The sequence below is a fragment of the Mytilus trossulus genome, chromosome 2 (assembly GCF_036588685.1).
Source record: "Mytilus trossulus isolate FHL-02 chromosome 2, PNRI_Mtr1.1.1.hap1, whole genome shotgun sequence".
Classification (NCBI taxonomy): domain Eukaryota; kingdom Metazoa; phylum Mollusca; class Bivalvia; order Mytilida; family Mytilidae; genus Mytilus; species Mytilus trossulus.
The window spans coordinates 18,254,983-18,282,027 of record NC_086374.1 but is presented as its reverse complement, the minus strand read 5'-3'; the positions used below and the strand labels follow the sequence as shown (position 1 = coordinate 18,282,027).

Genomic DNA, 27,045 nt, shown 5'->3' with positions numbered 1-27,045 from the left:
GTTGAAAATCGACGACATTTATACTACAATGTGGAGAGTTGTCTTTTCGAAAATTATATCACATCACCTTTTTTTATGATATTCTAAGAACTAATATCAATAATGCTTTTCAACTAGAACGGTGAATTCCCTACGTTTTCTTGTATTACGTAGATTGCAACAGGAAATCGGTTAACACATCACATGTCATATGCTATACCGAATCCTGTTCAGTTCACAAATAGTTTGGAAATATGATAGCAACACTTGTGTTGATGCTAGTGTCTCTTAATTGTGTGCACGGTAAGTAAAGTTTGTTTTGAATTACTCTGACGAGAAAAAAGATACTTAAACTTAAAATATGTTTCAAAATGACGATGTTTAACACAGATATAAACATCTGACAATTAGTCTCATGAGGTAAAAACAGAAAGTCATCCCTATTTTGTTCTTTATTCAACATGAAATAGTTTTAATTTTTTAGAAAAAAAGGCAAAGAATAATCATTTTTCTTAGATGTAATTTTTCGAAGCGCTTTTCTTGATATACCACCAACAGAACGCTCTTAAACTCAAATATTTGAAAATAAACTATGTATTAGAACCAAAAACTGTTAAATGTATAGCTGCATGACCAAAAGTAGCATATAAATAATAGCCATATTCATATAAGGTCAATACAAAATATGATTAGAAATTACAATGAACAATCAATTGATAAAAGGCATGTAGGATAATTTTGTAAACTATTTTAACGTGTTGTTAATTTTTGGCCTCAGGTTATTTCAAATTAAATTATATCCTGGACTGACAACAATAATGACGTTGGTCTTATTTGACAAATGTCTATGTTTACTTTTTGGAGTTAAACTTAATTCAGCTGTCAGATAAAGTAAAGATAAAATATATGTCGTAGATAATATACTGGGTTTGTCTGCAGTGAACAGTGCAGGTTGATACAAACTTATAAGTCGAAGAAAAAGTGACAACGCCATAAAAAAAAGACCCAGAGAATAGAGTTAAATAGATGAAAATAAGGCTGTGAAAAGATTCCAGCTACTTGAATTTCGTGTTCTTTCTTTTTTCCATATCTACAATTAAATAGGAAAGGACAAATGAGAACTTGCGTTAAAAGCTTTACAGGAATGTTATAAAAATTGATCCATATGTCTGAAATAAGACTTATACAAATCCATTGATCTGAAGGAATGTACTTTTGTTAATAAAAACTTGTACTTTAAGGATATTGTTAAAGAATGAACACACGAAAATATGCAGTTATAGACACATCTGTCGACATTCTATCGATCACGTTACAAAGTTATATGCAGTTTTAGTTCAGACAAACTTTAAATTGATTTTAATAAATTAGATATAAGCTGATGTTAGAAAAAGTAATTATTATAAAATATTGCATTGTTTCTAACCATTGAACTATTATATTGCTGTTTCTTTCTCCATATAAATGTCGACAAAAAAAGAACATGAAATCTGAGTTACATATTGTCATGGTAGAAGATGACCTGTTGATGTTTATCGTCGATATCATTTCTCTTTGGTGAAACAAACATGTATATCTGTCATTCAACCGAAAATCAGAAGTCGATAAAATAAATCAACGGAATCTTCCAGCAGAAAATTGATCTAAAAAAAATGATATAAATTTAGTCGATAAGGGACGCTTTTGTGCATTTATTCTTATTATTAACGTGTATTAAAAAAATTGAAGGCAGATGAACTATAAAACGTATAACCACAAAAATACTAAACTCCGAAGAAAAAAAAATGTTAAGTCCGTACTCAAGTAGCAAAACCAAAAGATCAAACACACAAAACGAAATGACAAATACTCCTTCCATGGTGCAGATATCTATTGATTGGTATCTTGTTGGTGCATTTCAAATTCTGATGAAAAAAGTTGGAATTTAATTTAAAATTGTAAAATTATTTTTTACAGCTACATGCAATTACCATGGAACCATACACCAAATCGGAACGAGTTTTCCTGATATTGACGGATGTAATACTTGTTACTGTGAGGTAAACGGTATATCATGTACAGAAATTGGTTGCTTGAATCCGTCTGGTAAGATGATATACTGATATATTTTCGTGATATATTTACTTGTATTTATAGAGAGAAAAAAGCTAAATCACAAAGATACTGATCTCTGAGGAAAATTCAAAACGGAAAGTCCCAAATTTAAAGTTGCGTAGCAGTATCCGTTATAATGACTGGGCACGAAAGTGTTCGCTAAATAAAAGACGATTTTTTTGTATTTTTCTTTAACACTTTTATATCTCATTATTGTTGAAAAGTATGCAATAATGTGTCAAACCTCTCACTAGTATGAGTGTCATTACCGAAATAATAAACCGAGATCCAATTTCTGTAAACGTAAATTTGTTAGTTGTTATTGTTTACATAAGATAACTGGTTTATACTGAATATACTCAAAAGTGAGCATGAGAGATAGAATAACTGAAACGCTTTAACTATATGATGAAGTCACCGCAAACTGCTTTCATGAAAGATGTCAATAATTTGGATTCCGTAGTTTTCGATCGCTCAAATCAAAACAAAGGTGTTCGTATGTATTTGGAGTTGTTTTGGTAACAATTGAGGCACTTGGTAGAAAAATATATGGTTTTAAATGTGACCAGAAAGGTTAAAATACATTTTGATATTATCGGTACATTGGTGTTTGAAAAATTATCAGTGAAAAGAATATAAAAAAAATATTCAAGAAGAGTAAATTCACAGGTATGTTGTGTCAAGTATTTAGACCGGTTTGAATGGCTATAAAATACAACTTCCATTTCAGGATGAAAGTATTTTGGATATGAATGAACATTTTGCATTTCGATAGGCAACACATGGATCCCTCGATGATATTGTGTTAATTGTTCCTCAAGGTTGCATCTTCTTCATCTAAATTCAGATAGAATGTATATGCATTTCATTGAAACTTTATCGACATATTCAACAAAAACAAACAGAAGACCCATTGGTTTACAACTGGGTGAGAGAAGTCAGCGGAACGACCATATGACTATATTCCCATTTAGGGGAGTTCATTTCACTGTCAGCATATAAATTCATTGACTTAAGTAACAAAACGACAACGTCTTTTACATTCAAAATAAAATAAATAAGCAAAGTGGTTAGTGATATGATAAAAATACCGTTTTTTTTAATAATTCCATTTAAGGTTATTTTGCTTTTACACCTTTTGAAGTCGTCCCAAGGATACGTAATTATGTATAGAGTAGGCCTCCTCCGTAGAACAAATCTTTTCCTTCAATTACATAAAACCTATTTAAAGTTTGCGTTCTTTAAACTAATGTTTCATCATAATATAAAAAATTGAGAATCGAGATGGGGAATATGTCAAAGTGACAACAACCCGACCAAAGAATGACTGTAAATATTCAGCTAATTCTTCGCGATGTGATTAAAAGTTTTTGTATCTTTGGTGTGTTTCTTTTAAGTTAAATTTTACGAAGTTCCGACTTAGTCGTTTGAATATTCCGCTGCTTATATGTGCCTCTCTTTATTCACCAACAACTATTTATAGTAGTGTTCTCAACGGTTAACCGGTTAACCGGTTAACCGTTTGAACGACCGAATACCGAATACCAAAATCGCTAACCGGTTAATCGGACTTTTTTCAATTTTGATAGATCTATAAATATAAATTTGTATTGAAATCATTAAATGTTTTATGTTTTCTTTATAAATTGTCGTGGTAATTAATTTGACAGATCAAGTATATTGATTGCTATTGTTAATTAAAAAAAATAAAATTGATTAGAACTTGTCTCTTAGCTCGGGGCAAGATATTAAAGAAACATAATACGTATACATGTTTTTTAACACTAACTTTAAATCAGTAATAGGATTATTTTACGATTTACTTCATTATTTCATTTCCCCCCTTATATTCCGTATGTGCAATCTCCATCGTGCAATGCGTTGTCATACTTTCGACGAAATGCTAACTCAAAAATTGTGAAACTACGAGTAACAAGTTTGGCTCAATAATTTAAAATCGAAACACTTCACATTATTTATGGTGACAAGAGAAAATGAGAGAATCATCGGTTTCAGACAGACATATTAAATTCTACGAGATCAAGAATTTTTGTTTTATTTTTCGATCTCAAAATAGAAAAAAAACGCCATAGTTGAATGATACGGTGAATTTGATTTTCAAAAGTCAAACTTCGTCAGGAATCTTCACAGACAAGCGATCTAATACCAAGAGACAAATTTCAATTCATCGTATTATAAAAACGTAAATGTATGACTTGGATAGAAGGTTGTCACATTGACACTCATACCACATCTTATATCTATGTATAGGGTACTATAGATATGGTCTTCAAACATCAACTTAAACTACCGGTTAACCGGTTAATCGGTCGAACGATTACCCGAGTAACCGGTTAGGCAAAAATGTACGATTTGACAACACTAATTTATAGTGTTAAATAATGTGAAATCATTGTAAAACCGCTACTTATCGGAATACCAAACGTTTGACAATATAATTATAACACCTCTAACAAATTATGACGTTTTAATTAGTTAAACGCCGTCACTTAGTGACCCCCGATGGATCCGTATGTGATCAGTAGAATATGTGGCTTATGACGCCACATTTACTATAAATGGTACGTCATCGATTAATGTTATTGTATTTCATTGCTTATTTTGATACATAACTTAGCAGTAAAAGAGGGACAAAAGATACCAGAGGGACAGTCGAGAATAAACTGACAACGCCATGGCTAAAAAAATCAGACAAATTATAGAACATAACATAGGAAACTAAAGACTAAGCAACAAAAACCCGACTTAACACTGGGGGTGATCTAAGGTGTTCTGGAAGGGTTTGCAGATCTTGCTACACATGTGGCATCCGTCGTATTGTTCATGGTATTACAAACCCGGTCAATAGTCTAATTTGGTAGGTCATATTCGTGGTGAATAGGGAAACTGATTGTAGTTACGACATTAGGAATAACCTTCGGCCACCTTGGATTTTACCTGCCCTCTATGGATCCATATGGTGTCTGTAGAACACCACAAATCTTGTTATTTCTCCATAACGAAATTTTTTTCAATAATATTTTACTACTTCATTTATATTACAGTTTAAGTTAGAACTCAGTTTTTGATTATCTTGATTATCAGTTTTTTATCAGTTTTTTACCAGTTTTTGATTATCTTGATTATCTCAAATTACGCTTTATAGGAAAAGGGTATCTATATCTTTAAAAATATGATGTCAATTTCAGGAGTTTTTTTGGCTGAAATTACATTGAATATTCACAATTAAGCTAATAAATAAGATTGTGACTATCCTTTTTTTAAGTGGCCTGAAAATGCTTCTGCTCATGGTGATGGTTACAGAACTGTTTCCGTATTTAATTGAATTAATTGGTATTTCGTCCCATGGATTACAAGAAATGTGAGCGTTCGTAGTAGTACCATATATTTAAGTTTTAACAAGGACACTTTTCCAAAAATGCTCTATGTGTATGTTTTGTATTTGTCATATCTATGTTTTTAATTTTTATTTTAGGTTGTAAGTATGATGGAATATATTATAATATCGGTGATTCATTCCCCAGCATCGACAAATGTAATACATGTACGTGTGGCTCTGGTGGTTCCGTAGCCTGCACGGAGAAGGCATGCTTATATGGGCATTAACCAGAATCATGTAATCAACTAAGGTATGAGTTATAATTATTAAGTCAAAAACCTCTTTAAATGTCTGTGAATATAAAGATGTTAGCCTTAAATAAAATTTAGCAATTGCTAGTTAAATATTTTAGTGATGAATGGAATAGTTTCAAGAAAATTCATCAATTGAAAAAAAAACCTGTGCTTATCCAAAAGGAAATTTCAAATTCAAAATTAAAGAAACATGGGAAAAAACAGGTTACCAGCAGATGTAGTATTACAATTCATTTTGTTAGTTTGTTAGAAAAACACACAAGAATATGTGTCAGTAGTTACAATTAACCAAATACCACATCCAACTGATTCAGTGTAAATATATGTCTTAAACAGAAAATCGTGTACAATGTCAAACCATGTTGTCAAAATGTAGAACAAGAAGTGTTCAAAACTTTATAACAAAATGCTATTGCGAATGTTTGTGTGGTATTAATTAACATATTATTGAGTTACATTTAGAAAAATACAACAATGTTATGTTCTCTACATGAATATGGGATACTTATCATAACTAGTATATTTTTCATTTCTTTCAGGAAAAAAGATCCTCTGTATACCAACTTGGATTCATAACAACAATATGTGAACCTTTAAATTCTATTAGTAAAATAATGTGAATCATTAAACAATAAAAATGGTAAATTAATCAAGTTAGAAATTACTAGGTTGCATGTTTTCTCTTCTGAATTGTATCGCGATTTGTTACTAGACGCCTTCTCCCAGCACTTTCTATATACTTATATACGGTATGGGTTTAGCATATCGTTGAAAACGTGTGGTGATGACGAATTAAATTGCTGTTGAGTGGAAAATTGAATGCACATTTACGACAGGAATATAGCGATGGGATTCGAATCAAAACAACGGCCTCCCACATTTTAGGTCTGAGTTTGAATTTTGAATTACACTACAATCATATCATGTATATAGGTAACTCATAGAAACTTTCCGTATCGCTACCAGCGGCCTGAAATGAATCGATTCAATAGTTTGAATAAATTAAGAGGAAAATTTACTATTGTAAAACTTTAATTACCAGGTGATGTATCGAAAGGTCATAACATTTATGTGATTAATGGTTATTAATAAACTCATCATAGATTTTATAAATGCACCAGACGCTCGTTTGGTCATGACGTAATAGTCGACACAGCTAAAACAAAAGTGAGCAGTGTATCTTCAAACTACATGAAGTCCAGGAATTTATAAAAAAAAAAATCCTGTAAAAACATTTATGTAAAATACATACTTTTTATACATTTTATATGCTAGCTGCAATTTACGATAAATAAAACCTTGACATTTGAAGACGTGAAAAGATATCCTAAGATAATAATAATAAAAAAACTTTATTTAGGTAACAGCATGTGCTGTCAACATTCAGGAAATAAAACAAATTATGTAATACAGCTTAGTATTTCAAACAAAACAGTTTTCTGATTCATAGAACATAATGATCACATAACACTTTTAATGTATTTAAAAACTGATGATTAGCTAATTTTAAATGTGCATGAATGTAATGGATCGCACATTTTGACTCCGACCATAGATCTTATATCGATGACAAGATTATACAAGATAAAATGCACAACATATATCATAATTAAAAAAAGGAGATGTGGTATGATCCACAAAATGATGTAAGCAACTATAGGCAAACATACAGCATTCAACAATGACAAACCCATACCGCATGGTCGGCTAAAAAGGCCATGACATGATATGAAGAGTATGAAACCATTCAATTAAGAAAACTAACGGCCTATTTTATTTTTGTTAAATATGACAGACATAAACCAACAACAATTACTAAACTACAAACTACTGACTTCGGAAAGGCACATAAATAAATACACTAGTAGCAGGGTTAAACATTGCTGTGCGCAGTCAATTCTCCCACCAACTGGGGACAGCTGTGTACCAGAACAACATACGAGCAATCTTTAATAATAAAGCGAAAAATGCTTAATTTATCAAATGGATGAAAATACAAGTACATCTATAAAGTGGGAGTTGACGTCTTAAACATCTAAAAAAAAAGCACTAAGTATTGATCTGAGAGCCTATTACTAATGGGGAAATACATGTATCAAGGACTATAATATCAATCAGTACTTATACAACAACTAATGGATATAGTGAAAGTCGTCATTAATAGTCATAGATACACGTTACATTGTGCAGTGGAAAACTATAAGTATCGACAGATTGTAGTACATTTTGTATGGTTTTGATTTTACTGATAACAAATTAAATCTTCATACAAATAGACACATTATTCAAAAATTTAGTTACATTGTTGACCGCTGTACCCCATTTCTAGCTACTATGTCTGTTTGTTTTGTTCACACATCGTTGTTAATATAATTGAATTAAATGCGACTGTCATATAAGTGAAAGGTTTAGCTAGCTATAAAACCAAGTTTAATCCTCAATTTCTTCCTAAAATGAGAAAAATGTCCGTAGCAAGTCAGGAATATAACAATTGTTATCCATTCGTTTGATGTGTATGACCTATTGATTTTGCCATGTGATTATGAACTTTCTGTTTTAAACTTTCCTCGACGTTTGGTATTTTTTTTTTAAATATGTAACTTTTTACAACAAATTTATTTATCTTTTCAGTCGGTTGAAAACAAATCTTTCTGGTGTTATACTCAAATATCTAAATATACGAAGGGACAGTAACTGTTATTGTTGTTGATATTAGATTTATTTATAGTAATCTCCTTTGTGTAAATTTCATCAGTATAGCCATTACTTTATAATTCCTAAGTATACACTTCATAGTCTCTTTAATTCTCTGTCGGAATTAAAAGGATACTCGGCCAACTGCTGTAGGTCGAGTAATTTGCCATAACAGCAAAGAAAAGTGCAATAAAGATATTATTAAAAAAGAGAAATTAAAAAAACTAAGTTTTTACCGTTCTCGGAGAATTTGACTTCATGTAAATTAAGCTATTTTTATGTGCTAGTCATAAACATGATCATTAACAGAAACTTATCAAGCCTTGGCTTTAAAAAGGATCTGTTTTTGGTCATTTAACTATTATGTAACAGACATATTGAATTTTGTGTAAAGAGTTGCTGAACTTGGTACATGCTATGATTTATAATAATACCTTTCTTAAATTCGCTGTTGAACAAGGTAGTATCTCTCTCATGGGGAGTTAACTTTAGTTTAATCCACCATTTTCTACATTTGAAAATGCCTGTACCAAGTCAGGAATATGACAGTTCTTGTCCATTCGTTTTTTATGCGTTTTGTTATTTAATTTTGTCATGGGATTATGGACTTTCCCTCTTTTAAAGTTATTTTTATTTTTGTGATTTTACTTTTTTTTAGATAGATTTGGTTCCTTTTCAGATACAAATATACAGTAAGGGTAAAAAATCAAAATTTTACCATTCCCTTTTCCTTGCCTTCTTACAAATTAAGTTTACTGTTGTGGCAAACATGTTTATTTGTTTTCATGTGTTTTATTTTCAAGTTTTTATAAATAAATGTTTAAAAACATTATCATCGTTCATTACTTTATTTTCTAAAATAACTAAAAGGTTTGCAGTTCAAAAATTGAACTAATTATGTTTACATTATGAAGTATAAACTGAAACCCTGTTTTTTCCCTTGTCAATAGATGTCACCGTCGAAAGCAATGATTGCCTGTAACCAATACCAAAATGATTGTCAGAAAGGTCAATTTATTCGGTTGGGTATATTTTAAGTTCTTTTGTACCTTCTGATTTTGAATCTTATTTTGTTTCTGTCCCACCTGTTACCCTGTTTTGTCGTTTTATACGGTTTAACCTTTTTGGCTTAGAATATTTTTTGCAGTCAATTCTTTGGATTTCAAAATATGGAAAGCATTCATTGTGTGAATCTGTTTGCCATTGAATTCGACGACTTGAATAGCAGTAAACGTTGCGACCGTAAACACGTCTCGCAAATAATGTTAAGTAATTAAATTTCATAGACGTTGTCACTTCATATTGATATAATTTTGTCTTGGACAATAGTAAACTGGAATCCGCTTGTATTCGCTTCACTCAAACAAAGTTTAGTAGGCAGCCGAGAACCAGCTTAGGATAATAGTCAACACATTCCGTCTGTTTGTACCGTTGCTGTAAGGAAATAATGACGTGTTTCTGAAGTGAAATTGTCTGATAATAGCACGTTCGTGTTTGCCTGTCTGCAAAATCCATATTCAGACTTTCATTACTCTGTCTCAGCAATATAAAGATACAAGAATATTTTACTGATTTGAGTGTGGGTTTGGACTGAAAGAATCGTTTCACTAAAACTCATTTGTGTTTCAAAATTTATCTTTAAAAAATTCTTGCGACTTCAATATCCGGTATGTACAATAACATCAGGTAATCAAGGTTTTGCATTTTTGACAGAAAATGTATGGTGGTCATGAAAAGCAGTTATTTTAGAATCAATCATGATTTGGTAAACATAAACACCGAAAATGTGTGTTGCATTTTTTAATGTTTAGCGCTATAAAACCAGGTTCAATCCACCCTTTTCTTCATTTGAAAATACCTGTAATAAGTCAGAAATATGACAGTTATTGACCATTCGTTTGATGTGTTTAATCATTTAATTTTACCATTTGAAAACGGACTTTCATTTTTGAATTTTCCTCATTTTTCAGAATTTTTGTTATTTTACTTTTTTATGTCTCTGTATTTACATTCTTTGTGCAGTTAACAAAAATTCTTCAGTATTTTCACCAGCTGATTAATTTGAAGAACTATCCAATGGGAAATATAAAAATGTATAAAGAAGTTAGAAAGATTTTGTACTATAAAAAGTTTTTGTAATGGACGAGTTCATTGATTATTGCCTAATTCCGTTATATAATGTTTAAACTTTATGTATTACTTGACTTTATTGATGAAAACGTGAAAAATGAGAATTATCACCGAATATGAACTAGGAATCATGATCAGAAAATTGAAACGATGAATTGTAAATTAGATAGCCTTTGTTTTCAAATAATTATGAACCAAGAAGACGTGTCACAACAGGTGACTGATAAAGATATTGAAAGTTCATATCGTATACCATTTAGTGTCCCTGTGTACAAAGAGTGCGGAAATATGTTGAAAATATTTGTATTAATTTTAGTGTCTCTATACTGTGTTCACGGTAAGACATCGCATATTCAAACTCTCTCTTTAGTAGCTAGACACTAAGATTTTAATGCTCATTAGATTACTGAAAATAAAACGGACGTGTAGTGCCTCCAAACTCATAACAGAGCACTCCTCTAAAGATAAGAAAAATACTGGCATCCGTCATATATTGTCTAGATGTATGTTACTGTTTATTATGTTTCGGCACAATTTTACAAGGACAACTATGTTCTGTAAAACAAATTAACTTAAAATTGATTATTTTTCAATAAACCACAAAATAGAAACGTGGCAAGTAGGATAGTATAGTACAAATAATTAGACTAATTTGTCTCCATCATTTAAAAGAGGGGCGAAAGATACCAGAGCAACAGTCAAACTCATAAATGGAAAATAAACTGACAACGCCATGACTAAAAATGAAAAGACAAACAGACAATAAATAGGACAAAAAAAAACAACATAGAAAACTAAAGACTGAGCAACACGAATCCCAAAAAAAATGGAGGTGATATCGGGCGCTCCGGAAGGGTAAGCAGACCCTACCCCGAATGAAGCACCCGTCGTGTTGCTCGTGTTATTACAAACCCGGTAAATAGTCTAATTGTCTAATTCAGTAATTCACATTAGATGTGTTACAATTTGTTTACGAAACCTTATATATTTTTATATTTTTTTCTGTTTTGGTTTAGCTTTCAGTTTTCAGTTATCTGTTTATTGTTTTTGTTGCTTTTTTTTTTTTACCTTGAATCAAGAAAATAGATAATGATGAGAAAGATGAAATTTAGTAGCAGAAGATCAGCATTTTTTTATGTTGCAATTACTTTTAATCGATTGAACGTAAGAGTGAACATAGATAGCCGTTTTCAAGTCTTTCCAATTACCAAACTATCATCATTGTCTAGTTACTTGATAAAATAAACTTGAGAAAACATTTCTTTGATTTATCCTTAGGTAAATCTCACTGTAGCTATCAACATCATCACTATGACATAGGAGCAACATGGCCTACATTAGATGGATGTAATACATGTTCGTGTACCCTGAATGGTGTCCATTGCACAGCAAACCCATGCCCAACTGATAACAGTAAATATAACATAGAAATAAGAAGTGCAACTCAGGTGCAAAATGCACATGGAACAGAATATAATAACAAAAATACGTAACTCTGGAAATTTCTAAATGGAATGTCCATGAGCAAATGTCAAAATCAAAAGCTCAAACGAATGGATCATAACTGTAACATTCCTGACTTGGTATATGCATTCTCTTACAAAGTTTTATGGCTATATAAACTTTCGCACTGTATGACAATCGCATAACAAATAATTATATTGACAACGATATGTGAACAAAACAAACAAAACTATTCATTAAGTTCATATTTATAAATGGGCTATATATTTTCTGATCAAAATTCCTTGTTTATATTCAGTGATAAATCTTATTCGGTGATGACATATTCTAAGAAAAAGGGGGTGAAATTTTTGTACGAAAACTTTAACATAACGTTATCATGTGTGAAACATATTTTAATTACCAGGTGACTAACTTGTTATGGCGTTCTTTAAATGTTTGAAGGGATGACTTCTACTCCACCACTTATTACAATATCTTCCTTGTAAGCAACCCTCTATCCAGGAGTCAGTATGATTGGGATCAAAAGCTTTTCTTTTTCAATTTCCCTAATAAGCTAATATTTGAATTCTGCCTCGATTGTTTTATAAAAAAAATTAACAATAAGAGTTGCACATTTGGCTCTAAATGATTGACGTTTTTGTGTTGATACACACGTCCTGCGAGCGTAACAAAATATGTTTATATCAAGACATCAAGCAGTTGGTTTTCAAATGTTTGGTTTCAGTGTTCATGATTAAGATAATTTCACAAAGCGCTTCACACGTATAAAATTTATAAAGTGTTTTTTTTACATTAGGCAATGATTTATAACAGTTCAAAAACTCCCTAAGAAATTTCCCATAAAATACCATGTTTTTGTTAAGTTTTACTTTGTGGTAGACTATGCATTAAATGTCATGGCTGTTGTATTTTACTAGCCAAGCAAGAATGCCATGTAAACCAACATATCTATAAATTTGGCGCAACATGGACTGCTACTGATGGGTGTAACTTATGTTCCTGTACAGATACTGGTGTACACTGTACAAATCATCATTGTCAAGTGGCTGGTTAGTAACAATTAATTTAACCACTTATTCAAATGAATAATAAACTAACTAGTTCAATTAATAACTGGTCATCATTAAAATCAGATGATGTGGTATAATATAATTACTAAAGAGATAGCAATCAACCAAAGACAAAGAGACGATGATGTATGGGAATGCAGGTCAACATACGTCCTTCATTATTTAGTTAAACCTTTATGTATAACAAGCATTTAAATGCCGCAGGGTAACAATTGTAAAACATTTACACAAAAAGGAGATATGTTGGTGTACCTAGTTATATGAGTAGCTAATGGTATTCTTTTGCATCAATTTTCATAATCATTAACCGGCACATACTATTGCAAAATGATACAGTATGCAGTTAGTATTTACCGCATTAGCAAAAAAGCACCTCTACTTTCTGAAAGTTGTGTTTAGTTAGAATTGTTGAATCAGAAGTGTGTTCAATATATTGTCAAAACACACGAGCTATCACTGATCAAGACAAAGAGGAATATTTTACTATTGCAACCCCAAAAATATATAATATTAGAAGGAAATCATACCATGAAAAAAACCTTTTACCATCAGGTATTTCATACAGTTGGTTTTTGAAAAATCGTTGATAAGAATTAGCTACTTGCTGTATTTACAAATTTCTGAGCCGTTGTGTAATTAGTAAATACTATTTTGATCCACCGCTCAGAGTTCCTTGTAATACTTGGTAAAACGTTTTACCAATCTCTTTAGTTGATTTTACCTTGCTTATTAATTTCAAATTCAACTGATAAAACACAGAGATCTTTCACTTATAATCTGCAGCAACATGCACCTACCATGGCACCATACACCATTTGGGATCACGTTTTGATGCCATTGACGGATGTAATACTTGTATGTGTATGGAACACGGTGTGGCCTGTACTGAAATGGGTTGTATAAACCCCTCAGCTGGTAAGATATAATTATATATTTTCATAAAATATGAATTTTGGATGTTCGTTCCACTTGTTTTTGAATGTTTGAACGATATAAAGAATCATTTAGTTTTATCCATGAAATGAAAAAAATTTCATGATTTTGTTACATAGTTTAAACAGCCATATTTGAAAAACCTGTAAAAATCCTTGTATTTTATTCCTTTTTTATTGTCAGAAAAAATGGTGCTTATTTTAAATAAATGAAAAGTCTTGAAAGAATTTTTCCCGCAAAATTTTTAATGGCTTATATCTCAAAAACAAGCACATGAACCTTTCTTTTATCTCCTTTTTTTTATATCATTTACCTATAGTATGTCAATTAATAACCGTCATTTAAAAAGATTGTTATTTCTAAAAGGGTATCGAACATCCTTCATACGTTTTGCAGGTTTTTTAACATTTTTTATATAAAATGTAATCAGATGATGTATGATTATTTATTAAACAAGTATCCACCAAATAACACAGGAAATTAAAGTAAGCCAGCGGTTTGATTTATATAAAACTAAAATAAACAAAAGAAAACAACTAATATTACTATAGTTACAATCTCCTGATTTTGGACAAGCCAATATAGAATATGGCGACATTAAACATGATTATAATCGCTCAATCTTCTCCTTACCACCGACATTGGTGTGAAAATACAACATAAGAACGAACTTGAAAAAATCAGCTGGGAAAGGCTTGACTCATTATATCAACACATATGGGGTCCAGTATCCCAGGCTAAATTGCAAGGGATCTCAGAGCAGCAAGTGTCTGAGAGATGCAGATAGCAGGCCCGCCAGCGAGCAGATATGCCCTGGCTATCATCAGCCTTTCCCCAGCTATGGACTAAATGCCTTGTGGGTGACTTGGGAATAGTCAAAGGCTAAGGAAGTTAATCCAAACAGAAACTGCGGGAAGATGGAACTCGTTAGCAAAAGCAATCGTCTAAGGGATGGATAACCCATAGAGACCAACCCGAACCTTCATGTAGAAGGTTCAGCTAAGGGCCAACACCCTAGCTTGTAAAACAAATACGTTACAAAAACAACTACAGAAGAAAACCCTCTTACTCGTCAGCGGCTAGAGATAGAGGTAAACACAAAAACAAAACCACGAGGACAACATATGACACGAAGGCCGATGAAGTTGTTCTAATCTAAGTATCCAACCAAAATTGGAATTTGGAATGTACGAACACTGTATCAAAGTGGAAAGAACTTGCAGACAGCAAAAGAAATGCATTGTACTTGAAAACCTACATTATGACGAAACTAAGATCAATACAGCATGGGAAATGACCAGAGATTATAATGTTCAATCATGTGAAGAAACGGTCGGTTATCTACAACAAAACCGCAAGAAATGGATGTCAGATAAAATATGGAAAATTGTCAACGAAAGAAGACAAGTGAAAGAAAAAGTTCTAACGGCTATAATTAGACAGCAAAAAAAGCGGACATAAGAACACTATAGCATTAAAGATATAGGGGTGAAGAAAAGCTGCAAACCAGATAAAAGGAACTTCGTAGAACAACTAGTCGATCGAAGAAGCCGAAGCCGCCTATAGCAAGGGAGACATCAAAACCCTATACAAAATTACTAAGCAATTAAGCGATAAACCACCAACCTCAAATACACTAATCAAGGATAAAGACAACAAGACCCTCCCTAAACTAAGAGATCAGCTTAAAAGGTGGAAAGGGCATTTTCAGCAGGTTCTTAACCGACCGTCACCTACAGATCCAACTGAACTACAAAATGGTCCAACATTGAACATTAAAATCAACAAAATGACAAGAGCTGAAGTTACTAAAGCTATCAAAAGATTAAAAAACGGGAAAGCAGGAGGCATTGATAACATACCACCAGAAGCTATTAAAGCCCTCGATGATACCTCTGTCCTTAGCCTATTACAACTACTAAATAGGATCTGGAAGAAGAAAAATACCAGACGATTGGAGTAAATGTCTTTTAGTGAAAATCCCCCAAAAAGGTAACAAGTCTCTTTGCAACAACTGGAGAGGTATCATTTTACTGGCCATACCGAGTAAACTGCTCTGTAGCACTATCCTTAGCCGAATTAAAAATGAAGTGGATAAGATACTTAGAGATGAGCAAGCTGGCTTCAGATAAGAAAGATCATGTGCAGACCAAATAGCCACATTGAGAATTACCATTGAACAGACAATAGAATGGCAGACGACACTCTACCTAAATTTTGTGTGGACTTCCAGAGAGTTTTCGATAGCATTGATCCCCAGGTCATCTGGGACATTCTTGAAAACTATGGAAGTCCACATAAGATCATCAAAATGATAAAACTGCTATACGACCAATTTTCCTGTCAAGTTATACATTGTGAAACTATGACCAAACTATTCCCTGTTACAACTGGGGTACGTCAAGGTTGTATTCTCTCTCTTCTCCTTTTCTTGATAGTAGTTGACTGGTTGGGAAAACAGCCTACAAAGATCAGAAAGGCATTGGATGGACTCTCACAACACGTCTAAAAGACCTAAAATTTTCCTATGAAATATGGACAGTATCCCATCGCTTCAAAGATGCACAACATCAGACAAAAAGTCTTGAAACAGCAGCAAAAAAAACCCAGGCCTATAAACATCAACACTAAGAAAACAAAATCAATGCGTTGACCACAATGTGTTAACGTCCAATACACCTTTACTTCTTTTATTCAACATTAAACACTGTTCTTATATTTATAATTTTATTGGATTTCTCACTTTTATTTGCGTTTAAACTGATTATAACTTAGGGGACAACAAATTGATTTGGGAAGGGGTGACGCAGAAGTGAACTGAAAATAAGTACTGTTAATTCAGAAATTATTGCGTGCATTTATTATTGCGATTTTGTCATTTTGCACTTGAATGCGATTTTAATTTTTACGATTTTGAGAAAAGTCATGCTTAATTCAGTTGAAATATTACAGAATGCGAGTTTTAATTATTGCGTTTACAACTCAGTCGCATTATTCGCAATAATAAAAACCTCGCAATAATTTCTGAATTTGTAGTAATCTTGCATCCATCTGACGGGGTACAAATGAATATTCCTGCGACACAAAATGCAGGAACTTATTGTATCGAAAGGTGAAAACTAATAAAAGAGGGACGAAAGATACCAAAGGGACAGTCAAACTCGTAAAACAAACTGACAACGCCATGGCTAAAAATGAAAAAAACAAACAGGAAATCAATAGTACACATGACACAACATAGAAAACTAAAGAATAAACAACACGAACCCCACCAAAAACCAGGGGTGATCTCAGGTGCTCCGGAAGGGTAAGCAGATCCTGCTCCACATGCGGCACCCGTCGTGTTGCTTATGTGATTACAAATCCGGTAAATAGTCTAATTCGGTAGGTCAAATTCATGAAAGGGAAGGGGATTGTAGTTACGACGTAAGGAACATATCCGATATCATTTGTGAAACGGTTATTCCATAACGGTCAACCAACTCGTGATGGCGTCCGTAAAATTTACGAAGGGATGATTTCAACTAATGATAATAACGTGTGCGTAGCATCATATGAAAATAAATATTGCGATCGCCAAAAACATCCTGCCTCATCACCAACCTATTATATACACGATGGTCGTGCCCTGATGATGTAATCAGATGTTATCTAAGGATTTTCTTATCCCAGGCATAGATTACCTTAGCCGTTTTTGACACAACTTTTTGGAATTTTGGATCCTCAATGCTCTTCAACTTATTACTATAATAGTTTGGCTTTATAAATATTTTGATATGAGCGTCACTGATAAGTCTTATGTAGACGAAACTCGCGTCTGGCGTACTAAATTATAATCCAGGTACATTTGATAACTATTATCTATACTAGAGGATATTGCTACTTGAAGGTACATGCAACTACCACAGAATAGTTTATAATGTTGGCGATTCATTTAATTCTACGGACGGCTGTAACACGTGTCATTGCACATCCCATGGTGTGTCATGTACTGAAATGTTTTGTGGTGTCCTTCACCCAACTGTGCAGCAAGCAAGTAGGTATATTATGCTTTAATAACAAGTTTTAAAAATTGTTGACCACATTTTATTTATATTTGATATTACTTCACAAATTATATCTAATAAATAATTTTTTATCTAAATCTAATAAAACAGCTGTTAATGAAAATGTTGAAAGTCAAATTCCAATAACAAAACCTCAATACAAAACTTAAGACTTAGCAATACAAACCCAACAAAAAACTGGGTTGAACTCGAGTGCTCCAGAAGGGGTAAACAAATTCTGCTCAATGTTTTGCAACCGTTGTAATGAGTAAATGAGTAATCATTTTGAAGTTGTCAATGAACTGTTTTTAAAGTTGATAACATCAGAAGTGAAACAGTCTAGACATGTAATACAAAATATAAAAAAATAAATGTCGTGTTATTGCCAAAGACACAAACATTCTGATATCCGAGGAAAATTTAAAAAGGAAAGTCCCTAATCAAATGGTAATATCAAAAGCTCGAACACATCAAACGAATGGATAACAACTATCACAATCCTGACTTGGTGCAGTCATTTTCTTATATAGAAAATGGTGATTACAATCTGGTTTTAAAGCTAGCTATTTACCTGTCACTAGCATGTCCTTAGCATCAAATTACTTTATATTGACAACGATGTGTGAACAAAACAATCAGACATAATAGGTAAACATATCAAAAAAGTCAACAGTGAGTTATTGTCTTAATCCCTATAAAAACAAACAAATATGGAACAAAGACTAACAAAAAGGCATATAGACAAATCACATCAGCAAAAATCAAAGACAAGAATACAAAAATGTACCATAGCACAATAACACAATTACAAGAGGTATAAGTACAGAGCCATTTCATTGTCAAAAATTAAAGACAAGAATACAAAAATGTACCATAGCACAATAACACATTACAAGAGGTATAAGTACAGAGCCATTCCATTGTCATAATGATAAGAAACGTTTGTTTAATACTTTGCTGCAATGCAAAACTACGCACAACAGCCTTACAGAAAACAGAAATTATCAAGATTTTGCTTCTTTTTTAATTGTTTGAAAAGCAACAAATAATGCTTTATAGGTAAAAAGGCAATTATATCAAAAACAAAAGAGAATAGTCCAATTGTTATTTTTAACTGGGATTCCTTGAATAAGTTATGGAGACAAACGCCATTTGCATGAACTAACACATTTAATATTTGGAGTAATAAAAATACTAATTGGGTGACAAATGCAGTCATTGGTCACATTCAAATGTTGTCTTTGTTGTAGAACATGTTAGATCATCTGTTTACCAGATTGGATTTAATTGTAACTATAACGGTAAACAATTCAATGTTGGAGAAAGTTGGCCAGCAACAGATGGATGTAACACATGTTCCTGTCACTCTGGAAAGCTGGTTGTTAGAATGACATGTACAGAAAATATGTGTGATAGGGGTAAATACCATTTCAGTTTATATTCTTTTCTTTCTTGTATAAAGATAATGGAAAAAAAACAATTTTGTACGAAGACAATGCTTTTAAAATAATCAATGTTCGTTATAGTTTTAGTGTTTAAATTTTATCACAATTTAAATGCTTCACTGAATCGATTGTTGAGAGTTCACTTTACACCTTATCGCTATTCCCGGTTGACCCAAGAATAAGTCCCACTTGCATTATTGACTTCATACAATAATCACTTTTCCACTGTGGGGTCAGATATTTTGTATTTTGACGTCAACATTAAACGGGATCCTGTGGAATGTCCTGCAATGGCGGACACATATTGGTAAGGTGTATTCGATACTACTGCAGGTGAATGTTTCCTCTTCGAAGGTATCAGCAGCTTTATAGTCTCCACTTCTTTGTTCTCATCAGTTATCACTTATATGGTCATAATGTTTTATTTGGTAGAACCTTTCGGTCATTAGTTCCTCTGTACTGGTAAGTTTTGAAAATTATTTTGTCTTTTTAAATTTTTTTTATTCGAGTGTCATTGTTTAGTCTATAGAAGACAAAAAACGCGCGCATGACGTACACAATTTAAATCCTGGGTTTTATGTATATTTACAGCCATGTGCACTGAGTTGGAGCCACTGTGGAGATTTCCTTTCCGATGGTATTCCCAGCACTTAAGTGCTGATAAGAACTATCATTTAGAGGTTTAGCGCTATTAAACCAGGTTTAATCCACAATTTTCTACATTGAAAAATGCCTGTATCAAGTCAGGAATATGAAAGTTGTTGTCCATTCGTTTGATGTGTTTTGTCATTTGATTTTGCCATGTGATTAAGGACTTTCCGATTTGATTTTCCTCTGAGTTCAGTATTTTTGTGATTTTACTTATTGATATGAACAGTATTATAAATAAGCTGTTTTGAAATAGTGAAGATTGTCTTCCCCAGTAATAAATCACATTTGGTCTGTTTAGCAAAAGCTTAAAGTATTAGACGTCAATGCTGTTCAACTTCATTATTTACTTGGCCTCTTTTACTTTTGTATTCGAGCGTCATTGATGAGTCTTATATAGCAAAACCTGTGTATGGCGAACACAATTTTATTTCTGGCATCTATGACAATTTTATTTGATCTTTATTTAATTCGATTCCTTTTGCCTCGTTCATAACATTAATATTTTATTTTAAATGTTTACTTAGTTGGAAATTGTGCGTACAATGGAAAATCATATAAGATGGGAGAATCCTTTCCAAGCATCGACAAATGTAATACATGTACATGTGGTTCGGATGGTTCCTTATCCTGCACGGAGATGGCGTGTGTATTCAACGTTGACCAACAACATTTAATCAACTTGGGTAAATAAAATAAATTTAACTTTCATACGTCCAAAGAACTTTACTTATTTACCGTTTGGTGAGGGTAACAAAAACATATTGCCAATATATAGTCCTCAAGATTAGTATATGTGTCTATCCAATATATCGAGCTCCAAATCGTTTCTAATCTAACAGTTGGGAATAAACAAACATAATAAATCAAAGTATTGAATGATACTATCTTGAATTATTTCAACACATTAAAAAAGACTACTAGTATCTCAATTTTATTTCTAAAATACGAAACTTCACATGAGCCTTGCTTTGTCATAGTTTGATTTGCTGTCTGTCGAAAATATCAAACTAAAACACATGGTTTACTTTATGACAGCCCAATAACATGCCACTATATTATCAATGACATTTGATTATGTTCATTTATCGGTTTACTTTAGGGAAAAGATCATCTGTTTATCAAACTGGATTCCATTGCCATCATGAAGGAAATCAGTTTAGTGTTGGCGAAAGCTGGACAGCCTCAGATGGTTGTAATACATGCACCTGTCATGCTGGAGATATTCTAGTCCGCAGGACATGTACTGAGAAAACTTGTGCAGTCGGTTTGTATACACAAATAAGAACATTTACAGTCAAGAAATTATCAATCTCAGTAGATGTCATGCATAATACTTAAGAGTATCGAGTAGTTAATTGACACCTATTCAGTAAATGTTATTGCTAGCAGTACGTAAAATCACGAAGATCTTCTATAAAAAAAGAGTTTTTGGAATATTTATAACAATGAAAAAGAAAACTAAATCAAAGGTCTTGCAATAGTGCATTGTCTATCATATTTTTTTTTTCTAAATTCCGTTTCAGAAAATAAAGAGCAAAACCAAATATATCCATTTCTCTTAGTCGATTGATTCTTTTCCTGACATGTTGCTTCTTTAAGAAATATTTAATGGAAGCCATAGATGTGTTGGAAACTTACACATACCCTGGACCATGATATTCGAATTTTATCCTGAGTATTTTATCCCGGTGTTACTTACAAAGCTTAAGAAGCACGTTAAAATTTAATTCAATCAACGTGTGGTTCTTAGTTCTTCATTGGCCGAAATTCAATAATGACGTTAAATTGTCTTGTTTTCCTCTGAATTTCTTTTTGTGATGTAATGTTAACGAGAAACATAGAATCAACACATCTTTTTAAATATCATTAAAAGAGAAGGATTAAGAGAAACACATTTTACCACCAAATCGCGTGAGAGACGATATTTTTCTATTGGTTAACGTGCAAATAATGGAGATATTTCAGCTAAATAAAGACAACAGTAATATACCGCTGTTCAAAACTCATAAATCGATTGAGAAAGAAACAAGTCCGGATTACAAACTAAAACTGAGGGAAACGCACCAAATATAAGAGGAGAACAACGACACAACAGAAACACTACATTACAATGTAACACACACAGAAACGAACTATGATATAACAATGGCCATTTTCTTGACTTGGTACAGGTAAAACTGTTAAATCATACACCACAAATATGCAACACAGCTGAATTCAAATATCTAAATAAACACACAAACAATTTCTAAAAAAGACACCAACAAGAAAGTTATTGAAATTAATAGTACATTCAGTTTATTAAAACATAATGCCGTATACACTTTCCCGATAAAGTAAAAGCTAATCAAAATATAAATACATAATAAAAACAACGCTATAAAAACCTTACGGTTTTAGTTTGTAACCCGGATATGTGTTTTTTTTTCAAGCAATTTGTGACTTTTCAACATAGGTATACTATTGTTTCCTTTATTTATGGAACCTCCGAACCCATCTGCAGGACCGCCAAAATCGAAAGCTCGAAAGCTAAGCTGGGGTCACAAATTTCAAAGTCTTGAATGAAAAACAGAAACTTGAAACTAGCAGTTGACACATATCACACACACAAACACCAACACACACACAAAGAGAGAGAGAGAGAGAGAGAGAGAGAGAGAGAGAGAGAGAGAGAGAGAGAGAGAGAGAGAGCTACGTTTAAAGTTGTTTGGGTTAACTTGTTCCCTTTCATCATGTACATTGGATTAATAATTTTGCTTTTATCAAGTACATTGAATTAATACTTTTAATCATGTTAATTCGATTTATATTATATTCTGATTCCTTATCTTAGTTGGAAATTGTGCGTACAATGGAAAATCATATAAGATGGGAGAATCCTTTCCGAGCATTGACACATGTAATACATGTACATGTGGTTCGGATGGTTCCGTATCCTGCACAGAGATGTCATGTTTATCTGAAGTTGACCAACACCTATTAATCAACCTGGGTAAATGAAAATAATACTTCATAAATTGTGTGCGTCCGATGAACTTTTTTTCTTGAATTACAATAAGGCTAGCATTGTTAGAGTAAACAATTTTGTTTCTAAACAAAAGCATATTGACAACATACAGACATTAAGATAGTACATGAGTCTATACAAAAAAAAAACTCATCATAGATACCACGACTAAATTTTGTATATACGCCAGTTCGTCTACAAAAGACTCATCAGAGACGCTCGAATTCAAAAAAGTTTAAAAGGCCAAATAAAGTGCGAAGTTGAAGAGCATTGAGGACCAAAATTCCTAAAAGTTTTGCCAAATCCATTTGACATGAGTCTTTACAAAATATTAAGCTCCAAGTCGCCCCGAACATAACACAAGGTAGGAATTAACAATCATAAACTATTAAAGATCAGAAAGATACATTGCAACATAAATCAACTACTGTATTGATGAAATCAATTCTAATATGTATATACATTTGATCAAACCAATAAACATTCTGCACTTGTACTGCATGCAGCTTGCACTTTTATTTTGAAATGTAGAATCCAAACATCAAGTCTATATAGATTACTAACTAAATAAAACGAACTTATAAGCACTATTACAACGACACTTTAATGATAGTTATTGAATTGTTGATAGTTTAAGAGAACAGGACTTCAAAGCGTTAATTATTTACTTTAGTGATGTTTTCGTTTTAAAGATTTTTCAAACATTTTAGTTAGGGAATTCGCCTTTCTACTGTTTGAATTGAATTGTTCTTGGCGAGTTTAGTTTAGATGAAACACGAGTTTTTCGTACTAAACTTAAAGCCTGGTTTGGAATACGCGTTTTTTCAACAGTTCAATTTCAACATTTTTTTAAATTTTAGATGCTTTCTCTATTAGCACTAGTTATAGAATAACCGATATTCCTGACTAGGGCTTCTGGGTGACATTCAATGACATGCAACATTGTTTATCCATTTCATATGAAAAGAAAATCATTATCGATTTACTACTTTTAGGGAAAAGATCATCTGTATATCAACGTGGATTCCATTGTCGGTATGAAGAAAAGCAGTTTAATATTGGCGAAAGCTGGACAGCATCAGATGGTTGTAATACATGTTCATGTCATGCTGGAGATCTTATAGTCCGCATGACATGCACTGAGAAAACTTGTGCAGTTGGTTCGTATAGATCAAATAGTATATATTATACAATTTACCAAAAAGATTCAAGCAGATAATATCAAGGAATATATTTTACGGATTTTGCGGGTGATGCATGCATAACATAAGACTGAAAATGACTGAATTATTTTAGAGCTGTTCATATCAAAATGATCCTTTCAGATCAAATTTGGTTTTTCTGTGAACATTAGAAGATTTAAAGCTTGGTATCATTTTAACAATTTATCAATCGCAAATCAAACCTGTCGATCATCGAATATTGGGTGTCGCCCTTTTGGGTGTCTTTTGGTAATTTTACCGTGCTGTTTCTGGTCATGTTTACTCCCATTTCCCTTTGATTTATATTTATAAAGATATTTACTGTTTAAATACAAGTATACAAATATAAATATCTGGGTATTATCATTTACTTTAATGGAAATTTTAAACATGCAGCAGAACACTTATAAAAACAAAGCCTAAAGGCACTTTTTTCTCTGCATTCTAAGACATTTGGATTCAATACTATAGATCATAAACTAAAATTAAAACTTTTTGATACTCTTATAAAACCCATAAGTACTTATGGATCTGAAATATGGATTAGTGACTACAATATAAAAGACTCAAATATTGATAAATTACCTTTTGAAAAAATTCATAATAAATTTTGTAAAAATATTTTAGGAGTTCACAAGAGAAGTTCAAATATGGCAGTGAAGTGTGAATTAGGAAGTCAACCTACTTTGAATCATATACTAACCCTAGCCCTTAAATATTATGATCGACTTAAACAGCTTCCATCTGACAGATTGCTTAGTGAAACATATAAATTAGATCATTCATTATATACTGATGGACACAGATCTTGGCACAAATTTATCTCTAACTCTATTGAAAAATATAATTTAACAGACAATAATCTCAATTTAAAGAACTTAAAGGAAAATATTAATAACCAACATTCTAATAACACTTTGCATAATCTAGAAAAATTACGTTCAATTGAACAAGACAATAAATTACATTACTATGCCAATATTTATTCAGAAGAATTTAAATTGCAAAATTATCTATCTTATAAATGTTCTCCTAATATAACAAGAAATCTTACAAAATTAAGAATTAGTTCCCACCCTCTTTTGATTGAGAAGGGTAGATATTTCAGACCAAAAATTAAGAGAGAAAACAGAATATGCTCTAACTGCAATCAAATAGAAGATGAAAAACATTTCCTTATTTATTGCAAAAAATTTGAAAATAATAGAAAACAACTATTTAATAAACTAAATTTTAATTCACAAGATCTGTGCCCTGAAAAAGTTATGGAAACCATTATTAGTTTACTTAACCCACAAAATATTGATGATACAAAAAATATATGCCATTACATACAATTATGCTTTGAATCTTTGTAATTTTATTCATTTAACCTTGATTTGAAATTTTGTCATACATAATATATATTTATTCATGTGATGTAATATCATGTTAATGTGGGGGAAGACATCATTATACTTGTATTGATTTTCCTGATTTAATAAAAACTTGAAAACTTGAAAAAAAAAAAAAAAAATTATATGAATTACTATAAATATTTGTGTAATAAATTATGTTTCAGGAGGGCAGTGCACATACCACGGAAAAGCCTTTAAAGTTGGAGAGTCGTTTCCAAGTATTGACAAATGTAACACATGTTCCTGTGATGCGGACGGATCTGTCCCTTGTACTGAAAGATTTTGTTTATTGAATGAAAACCAAGCCGGTTAATGCCGTAAGCTTTTAATCACACTTTTTAACAAGGTTGCCTTGTAAACATTAAACAATTCAGATATAAGGAACAAAACAAGTACTCAATCAAAGCCAACCAATCAAAAATTAAACAAAAAATTTAGCAGCACGAAAAATTGAAAGGATGAATATAGTGTTATATATCAGTATGTATGGTCAGATTATGTTTCTGTTTGTGATATACTATTTACAAACATCATCCCGGAGCACCCCTGTGATTCCGGTATGATACGTACTGAACTACGTTTCCAACAACCATATACAAATCAAGTATATAACAATAGGGAAAAAATGATTATCCTGAGTTTATTCATACTTCATGGCAATTATCGCTACGGTCTATTATTACTACTGACCATGCCCTCTAACATTTAGAATCTGCTGCCTTGGTTAAGTGAAAATGACTTACGTCATTTTTGTTTCTTCAGTTTATAAACCTTTTTTTTTAAATGCGTCAATTTTGAATATGCCGCATTTGTTTCCGAACATTGTTTGAATTAAGATTGACATCATATTATCAAATTATGCTTATTGTTAACCATAGTATCTATAAAAATGTAAACTTTTAGCTAATTTTGTTACGAAAGAATTCGTTCTGGCAAATATAATTTGCAAAATATTCGTAGCATCAACAAAAATATTATGTGTATATGTCGTCTAAAACACCTTACTTTTGAACACATACATGAAAGGTGTTATAGACGACACATAAAATTATATTATTGTTGATGCTACGAATATTTTGCAAATTATATTTGTCAGAAAGAAATCTTTCAAAAACGAACGAAAATAAATTTGACAATCATAACCCACGACAACTACTGTGTGATTACTTTCTGTTTCAGGTGGACATGTTATGGCAGTGTGTATAAAGAGTACTTTTTCCACAAGGAGATAAACTTACATAGAAGACTGTTTTAATTAAAACAATTTTATTTAGGG

The 27,045-nt window shown here is 32.0% G+C and overlaps 1 protein-coding gene across 1 annotated transcript; it reads left to right on the top strand.

Annotated features, from left to right (window-relative positions):
• Positions 1 to 91: 91 nt before the first annotated feature.
• Positions 92 to 27,045, top strand: LOC134705636 (kielin/chordin-like protein). The gene is made up of 15 exons (XM_063564357.1): positions 92 to 282; positions 1,936 to 2,064; positions 5,570 to 5,698; positions 10,718 to 10,888; positions 11,830 to 11,964; positions 12,936 to 13,067; positions 13,872 to 14,003; positions 17,911 to 18,057; positions 19,318 to 19,485; positions 20,688 to 20,846; positions 21,263 to 21,427; positions 22,997 to 23,155; positions 24,166 to 24,330; positions 25,934 to 26,086; positions 26,949 to 27,045. The coding sequence occupies exons 1-14, from the start codon at positions 234 to 236 to the stop codon at positions 26,080 to 26,082; spliced, it is 1,989 nt and encodes a 662-aa protein (XP_063420427.1). The 5' UTR covers positions 92 to 233; the 3' UTR covers positions 26,083 to 26,086; positions 26,949 to 27,045.